Raw genomic sequence first — 8412 nt, forward strand, 5'->3', positions numbered from 1 at the left:
ACACATTACTCATTTACTGAAGTTGGATATCGACGCATACAATTTGTGTTCTAAATGTTTATCTGATACAGTTGTGCACACACCAAATACAGTTTCTCCCTGTTTATCTGTTTAAGATGTGGACTTTATCGATTGGATTTCGACATTTTGAAATTTCCTTCGTGATTTGTTTATCTATTCATTTCTTCTAGTTTAGGAAATTTTTCATCAACTGATTCGTTCTTTAAATTATTTTACACTATGTTCTTCTGGTACAGTTTCGATATCGAGTCGTTATCGACAACTTTTGTTCTAAATGTCCATCTGCTGTGTACAGTTATATATATATATATATAGAGACAATTCTGGCATTCAGTTTCTCTCGGGTCATCTGTTTTAGTAGTCGATATCGACGATACTCATTCGATATTTACATTCAAAATATTTTTTTTTTATTTGTGATTTGTTTCTATTTATTTCATTTAGTTTAGTTTATGCACCTTAATTAAATTGTAAAATTTAGCTATGTTATATAGGGTATTATAAGGATATGTTGTACGATTTCCTATGAAACAATTAACCAAAAGACACAAAAAGGACGAGGAAATAAATAATTATAGGTCACCGATAGACCAATAAAAACAGAAGTGGTACTCGTCGAAACAAAATTCTTCAAAATGTATAAACTATAGATTGTTCAAGAATACGTTAGACTTCGAGAGTTATCTAAACATCATCTAGATGACAAAAATATTTTTATTTTATGTAAATTTAAGGCAGGTAACCATGCGTTAGCTATAGAAAAGAGTATATGACAAAACGTGATCGCAGTGAAAGGAAATGTAATTTATGTAATTCCGGTGATATAGGTGATGAATTTCATAATTTATTTTGCTGCTCTCAGTTGCAGAATTAACGAAAATTATTTCGCTTCAAAGTAAATTTTCACATATATATAGCGTCTAAATAAAATGTCTATTTTCTTACTGTTTAATACTAAAAAACAATCAGGTTAAAGAAAACTGTGTTCGTTCATTAAGTGTATTAATGAAAAGGTTAGTTCCTCCATGTAAACGTATATAACACCAGACTAATTCTTCGTATCTAGTTTAACCGTTTATTATACATGTATGTCATTATAATGTTGTACTTCATTTTACATTATCGTACTGCATCTGTTTACCTCTACTATTCAGTGTATTTGTATTGATATTAATTGTACTTTCTCTGTAAACTTGCATTTAGTTTTTAGAGAATAAGGTATCTATCTACCGTACAGTCTACAGCAAGGAGCAACTCTAATTCCGGCATGACTAAATGTCACATATTTCAAATGGGAAAACAAACATTATGATTTATGTTAATATGATAAACGAAAAACAAATATGGAAGACAGCAAACGACGAAAACCTCTGAATTAATGAGCTCCAAAATAGTGAGAGTCACATTGATCATGTGGTGGAGTTAAAATGTTTATGAGCGATAAATCATAGGACAGTGTTACATGTAGCATCAAAATATAATATAAAATGTAAAAATTAGTTGGAAAGGGTTTGACTTGACTTCACTAGGCCTCCTATTTCATTTCTTCTTCTCACTCAGGTTTTTTTTAGTTTCTCAGTTTGGATGACATTTGGACTTCGTCATATCTGCACACTATATAGTACACATTTTTTTTAAACCCGGACGCTTCTCTCCTGTTAAACCCTTTATCGTATATTATTGAATTTTTCTAAGAATCTTTACAATATAATGCCATTATGCACCTCCCGGCTAATTTGTTTTCGGTCCCCGTATTATTTTAAGGATTTCCCTTACAGCTATGGTATTTGTCTTTGCTTTTATATTTTGAGTTACTTTCAAGTCCTCTTAAACCCCCTTTTACACTTGAACACTTTAGATTATCACAACCTTGAATAACCATAGAATGCTATTGCGTGGCACTTCCTACTTATCAAAACTGATTTCTTAAGAATTATTTCTTGGGTTCACAAAAGGCATATTCATGAACTGGTTGCTTTAGATTTCGGTGCATATATAGTATCCGCAACTCCTCCTAAACCCGTTATTCATACACCGTGCTATATTGAAATGTTCTTTTAATCTGAACCATTAACTTTTAGTCACCAGATTATTTTTTTGGAGTTCCCCTTAGCAAGGATTTGTATAGTGTCTCACTTTACAAATCCTTGCCCATAGCAAGTCATACACTTTGCACTATTAAGCTTTGCTACGGTGTGTCATTTATTAGGCTCGCAGTATTTAGGTCCAAGGACACAGTTATCCTCCTTATAGATTATAGTCCCTAGTGTGGACAGTGTATAACTTGCAAATTTTTTTCATACACATTCCAATTTTTTATTTTATGCATGAAATATTAAGTAAGGGGGTGAAATTACATGTTAAAAAAATTTGGTTGCTGAATCTTTATGTTTTAAGTAGTGATTTGGTCCGGTTAAAAAAAAGTTCAAAAACTAGTATGTCTGAAGCTGTCAAACTGGATTTTAGACCCCCTTAACATAGAATTGTCAATATTTTGAGTTAGAGCTGGTAGACTTTTCTATAATTTTGATATTATTTGTCCCAATAGTAGTACACTACACTGTAAAAATCTTTTTGAGATAGAGCAGGTGCGATTTTTTTAATTTGACTTTATTGTCTAAAAGAAATGCACTACGAAATAACTGTGTTCTCGGGCCATCTCTAGTTTATTTTGTTTGATTTTAATTATTTATTTTTTTGTATCTGGGTTTAAACAAGAAAGTTATTATTATTATTATTATTATTAGTGCCGTGAACAGAAATGTAATACATATTTTGTTTAAATTGTAAGGAAAACAATATTATAATCTCCCGTCGGAACCTCAGGCAAACTGGTTCACCTTTAGCGTGGTTTGTTTCTTGCCTTGCTCATATTATATTTGACATCGTCAGTCGGTCTAAGGGATCAGTCGAATACTATTCGCCGCCATTTTCACAACGTGCTATTATAGCAAATTTTTTGGAAGCCTCTAACGATGGCATACAAAGGAGGACAGAAAGTTCAGAAGGTTATGGTGCAACCTATCGTATCCTTTTTCAAATCAAGAGAATAAATCGTCTTGAGATTACAGAGTTTCATGTAAACACAACATGTTTTTACTTGAGACAACGGTGGTTGAAAAATCAAACTGATGGTACAGGCACCAAATTAAGCTTCATCTCCTGCTATAATGGCTCACAAAGTTTGATGATGCAGACGAATTAAGCTTAAAAATAAACAAAGGGTCACACAAGATCATAGAACAAAAATGGCTGTGTTTACATCTCAAAAACGGTAAACGGACAGAAAGTCGCAAACTTGATAGGACAAAATGTCACAAATAATTTGTTGACAATTGTTTGAATATATGAGAGAAAGATCTTGAAATATTTTCTTTTTATTACATATATTCATTTTACAGTTGAGGAAATTGTTCATTAGCCTTGATAAATGAAAATTTATTAAATTTTAATCATGCAAATGATATATTTCTTGGCATCATGAAGCCACTTAGGTACCAAGCCACTTTGACATTTTGTTTTCTTAACAATTATATGATCATTATTGATATTTATTAAATAAGTTTTAATTACAAACATGACTAAGTTGCTTTATAATATATAATTACAATTTAAAAAAAAAAACAACAGTGTTTTCTTATGCAAAGAAAAATAATCTCAAAACTGAATTGTGACTTTTTGTCCTACGACTCTCGTCCTACATTCCTCAAAAACAACTCCCAAAACAGACAATTCTTAGCAGTGGGAAAACAGACTTTGCTTAAAGCGGCTGACATATTGGTCCTAATCTCTAAAATTCACCATGTCCGCCTGATTCAGTTTAAAATTATTGATTGTCCAACTGTTTCTTAGTCATATCATTGGAAACTAGTTTTCTATTTTACCTTAAGTTGTTGTAGTCAGAAATCATAACTTTATTGAAGTAATATCAATGGCAGTGACGAGTTATGTTCTTATGATGCACACATGAAAATAAACACGGCTAAAAACAATCGTGTGTTCTTGAAAACGAAAAACATGTTCATTTTGATCATTGACAAAATGCAAATGGTGAACATTATTATGATATTGGAACAGGACTCTGTGAATACAAAATTTTTCTATGTGTTGAAACTATATTTTTCTAAATTTTTATCATGTTTATATAAATAGGTATATATATTATGTATAAATTCTGACCTACAAACCTGAAGATTTTTAAAAAGGAAACCCTAACCCTTGACATACATGTACATATTTTCATGTCTCAATAATGATTGTGTATTTAATTTCATATTAAAATGTTTTCCACCATAATATCTAATTTTACAAATTGAGTAATAATTTAAAAAAAATTAAGAACCAGCAAAAGTGTTTGCTAATTGCAGACCAACCCTACTTGTAAGGCTATTCACACAGTTATTCCTATAAATACCTGTATAAAAACATTTGTCACATTTGAATGTTATTTCATGTTAGTAAACAAAGGTTTGTTCCTTGAAAGTTGAAAGCATACATGTACTCACTTTTAATTATTATGTCATGAATGTATTAATGGAAAAGAGTATTTTTCTTAACTGTTACACAGAACTTGATTTTTAGATATCTTCAAAATGTAAGTATATAAATTCTATTGATTTATTGTTGAAAGTTATTTTTTCTATTATTCATTATCTTATTCAAAGCATTACAAAAGTCAAACAGCCCTTTAACTGAAAACTTCTTGAAAGTAGTGAATTTAAGGATTGAAATAGACATGTGTTTGAGTACCACTTAAGAACCAAAAATACATGTACATATGAATGTGTATTTTCTGTTGAAATTGCTAAAAACAATATCTATGATGTCAGTCATGTCAGTTAGTTGGCCATATTGTTAATTAAAAATGATGTGAATAAAAAGATATATGTTTCATTCGTCAATTAGGCAGAAACCCAATGAAAAAAAAAAGGGGGCAACATACAGTCTATAACAATAGCAGAGTGTATGGTACATGTGTATGTGTAAACTGCCTGAGTCTACATGTAGACCTAGTCATGAATTATGTTGTCAATAGTGATATAGTGATAGGTCTTTAGACAAAAAATGAGCCATTTTATTTGTAATCCAATTAAATTATCAAACAAACCGGGTACATTATACATGTAGACAAGTGATAGAAGGCTTACACTTTGTATTCAGATGGACAAAAGATCTGAAACCTTTATAGATTAACATTGTGTTTTGGAAATGTGTTCTAATATATAGGGTGGTACCACAAAGTCTTCCAAAAAAGTGGATGCTTCATCGCTGGAATCCAAATAAAATATTGTTTAAATCTGGTCGCAAATCTTATTAAAGCTTATATTAATTCAACTATCCAAAGACACAAATGTAAATACTTTGAAATTGAATTGTAAGATTGAATTATTTGACTTGTTTATTTACTGAATGTTTTTTTTTAACAGAGATCCAGGATCTCAGTATGGCTGTATGAACAGACAAACCTCAGAATAGAAGGATGTATTGTGGTAAGGTTATACATTTATTGCAAAGAAAATAAAACCTTTCCCTAGATAAGTTGGTGTTTATCAGGGTATTTGAATATTTGCAAGGTGAAATGTCCTAAAAATAAATACAATTGCTGTTGTTCTCTGTGGCGTTCATTCAATAGGAATTTTGAATTTTTCCTTGAAAAGCCAATCATTCATTGATTAAATTGGCTGTTTAAAAAAAAATCTGGTATTTGTTTTCATTGTAAATATCTAGTTTGGTAAACTTAACCCTGGGGTTGATTATTTAATTTTAAAGGAATAAATTTAATCGTGTATGTATTTTTGATATGAAGAAATATCTATTCATTGATTTTTTATTAAACAGATATCATTTACATTTTACAAAGATTATGCATTTATCGATGCATTTGACAAGTTTCTACCAGTATATGACAATGTATGATAAGCATATACATAGTAATTTCATATTAAGACTTTAAAAATTTCAATTGTCTGATCTGTGACATATACCAGCTTATATTTCTCATTCCAGGGTTTTGATGAATATATGAATCTGGTATTAGATGAAGCAGAAGAAGTTCACATGAAGACAAAGAACAGAAAAACACTTGGTAAGGCCTGGTTTGTTGTTGATACTGTGGTATAATTGTAATAGATAAATATGTTTTAAAAAATTTTAAATGTTTAAAAGTATAAGCTGGAAAATACAAAATATTAAAGCTTAAACTATATTTCAAATTGAATTATTGAAAAAAAAAGGTACCCCTTTTCTGCTATATTTTTCACTAAATTTGAGCTTTTTATTCAAGATTTCCATTTTAATAAGGTATAACAAAATCAAAAACATGTAATTAAGGCCAATGACTTCATAAATTCATAATAAATGTATCTGTGACTTAATAGAATGTAAGGGCCTTGTATGTGTTTGTGAAAGTGCATACATAGGTTTAATAAATTTTAGTGAGCTCACTATACCTGACTCACAAATATGTGTAAAAAAAGATGCAATGTTTGTTATTTCTTTGTCGAGTAATTAAATTTATGCAATTGTTCATCCTAAAAACTTGCTGAATGCTTTCATATTATTTGGAAATTGCTTCTAGTTGAAGTTTTGCACATACTTATGCATTATTCTTATGACAAACACAACCTAATATTGTAATACTTCAATTTTAAGACCAGAAAAGGCTACCTCCTCCCTTCTAAGCTAAATTATATAAATCATGCATACTGTTTTTCATTAAAAATAATTAAAGACATCAGCAATATTGTAGCATCAAGGGCATTGTCATGAAGCACACATTATTGTTGATTATTTACTCCTGTACAAATCATAACTCTTCAATTTATTCATGTTTAGTATTTTATAGTGACAGAGATTTTTCTAAATTGCATGAACAGCTCCACATAACTTTAGCACCCATCAAAAAGCAATGAGAAATTTAAAAATGTTGTATATGCTAAATAAGATTTGTGAATATAATTCACATAAAGTGATTCAGTTAAAAAGCTCTCTTGGTGATATTTCAAGTGAATGCAGGTAATTGTGGGTGTTTCACTGAAAGTCTCTGTATAAAAATAAGGAGATGTGGTATAATTGCCAATGAGAACTATCCACCAGAGTTAAGATGACAAAGATAAAAACAATCATAGGTCACTCACTGTAGGCCTTCAACAATGAGAAAAACCCATAAAGTATAGTCAGCTATAAAAGGTCCCAACATGAAAAATGTGAAACAATTCAAACGACAAAACTAACAACCTAATTTATACAGTACAATTTACGAAAAACAAATATGAGGGACATGAATTACAGGCTCCTAACTTGGGACAGGCACTTCAAGAATTTGGTGGGGTTAAACATGTTTGCGGTGTTAAAGCAAAACATAAGAACAAACTGTAATATAATGTAAAACAGACTGTATATCCCACTGGTTATACAGGACAGATTTGTAAACGGAAGTATTATCAGAGTGAATCACTCTACACTTAACACTTAATCAACTTGATTGTGCTGTAGGAAATTTACAAATTACTATTGATTGTTTTTATTTTTGTATTTTTCAGGACGAATAATGCTCAAGGGAGATAACATCACATTAATCCAACAAGTGCAGACGTAATCAGCAGCATTTTGTGTATATTTCTAACAGGGAACAAGTGAGAGAGATTCCATTAAAATCGGGAGAATGTTGTAATTTGTTTGTGATTTTTGTGACTACATAAAGAACAGTGTCACAGCAACTTTTAAGTTTAAAATGGGACAACAAATACCAATTTTATATTTTTTGTTACAAAATCTGTTTTTTCTAGATTTATTTCTTAAAAGTATTCAAAGCTCTTAAGAAAGTGCAGATATTCCTAAACATCAATTTTCGCAATAACATCAAAACATCAATACCAGTCACTTCAACTTAATTTGCATATATTTCCTAATGTCTGCATAAAGGTTTTATTTTAAATTTAATAGAAAATCTGTTAATAGTTTATTATAAAATCAGGAAATCTAATTTAGAGAATTAGTAACACTATCTTATCATTGTATGCTGCAAATTAACTTGAAGTCACCTGTTGAATTCCTTTCATTTATTGTATTACTCATGTTGTCTTTTCAATCATGTCATTGTAAAATAAATTTTATGAAGTCTTAAATTTGTTGTAATTAATGAAAATAAAAAATGATTGATTGATTGATGTTTGCTGTATGCCGCATTAGCATGAATAGTTATGAACATTTAATGCAGGGCTACTGCCAAGAAAAAAATACGAGAGTGTTGGACACCACATGCTTCTTTTTCTGTGTCAGAATAATTAGGGGTGGAAGCAAATATAATTCTGTTACAAATTAAAAAAAAATTATCGGTAGTTGGGTATAAAAAAAAGTGTTGTCTAATCCTCCCGTACACTTTTTCTGGAA

General features: G+C 30.1%; 1 protein-coding gene across 1 annotated transcript; it reads left to right on the forward strand.

The window, feature by feature from the left end:
* Positions 1–2898: 2898 nt before the first annotated feature.
* Positions 2899–8147, forward strand: LOC127736467 (small nuclear ribonucleoprotein E). Its single transcript, XM_052247016.1, has 5 exons — positions 2899–3047; positions 4589–4615; positions 5448–5510; positions 6028–6106; positions 7563–8147. The coding sequence occupies exons 1-5, from the start codon at positions 2997–2999 to the stop codon at positions 7616–7618; spliced, it is 276 nt and encodes a 91-aa protein (XP_052102976.1). The 5' UTR covers positions 2899–2996; the 3' UTR covers positions 7619–8147.
* The last annotated feature ends 265 nt before the right edge of the window (positions 8148–8412 follow it).

The sequence above is a fragment of the Mytilus californianus genome, unplaced genomic scaffold (assembly GCF_021869535.1).
Source record: "Mytilus californianus isolate M0D057914Y unplaced genomic scaffold, xbMytCali1.0.p SCAF_31, whole genome shotgun sequence".
NCBI lineage: Eukaryota > Metazoa > Mollusca > Bivalvia > Mytilida > Mytilidae > Mytilus > Mytilus californianus.

Bases quoted from the DNA above. Each gene is read 5' to 3' on its own strand.
- LOC127736467 (XM_052247016.1), top strand. From the start codon at position 2,997: ATGGCATACAAAGGAGGACAGAAAGTTCAGAAGGTTATGGTGCAACCT. The intron at 3,048-4,588 runs GTATCCTTTTTC...ACTGTTACACAG, and splicing joins AGGTTATGGTGCAACCTATC to AACTTGATTTTTAGATATCT. The intron at 6,107-7,562 runs GTAAGGCCTGGT...TGTATTTTTCAG, and splicing joins AAAGAACAGAAAAACACTTG to GACGAATAATGCTCAAGGGA.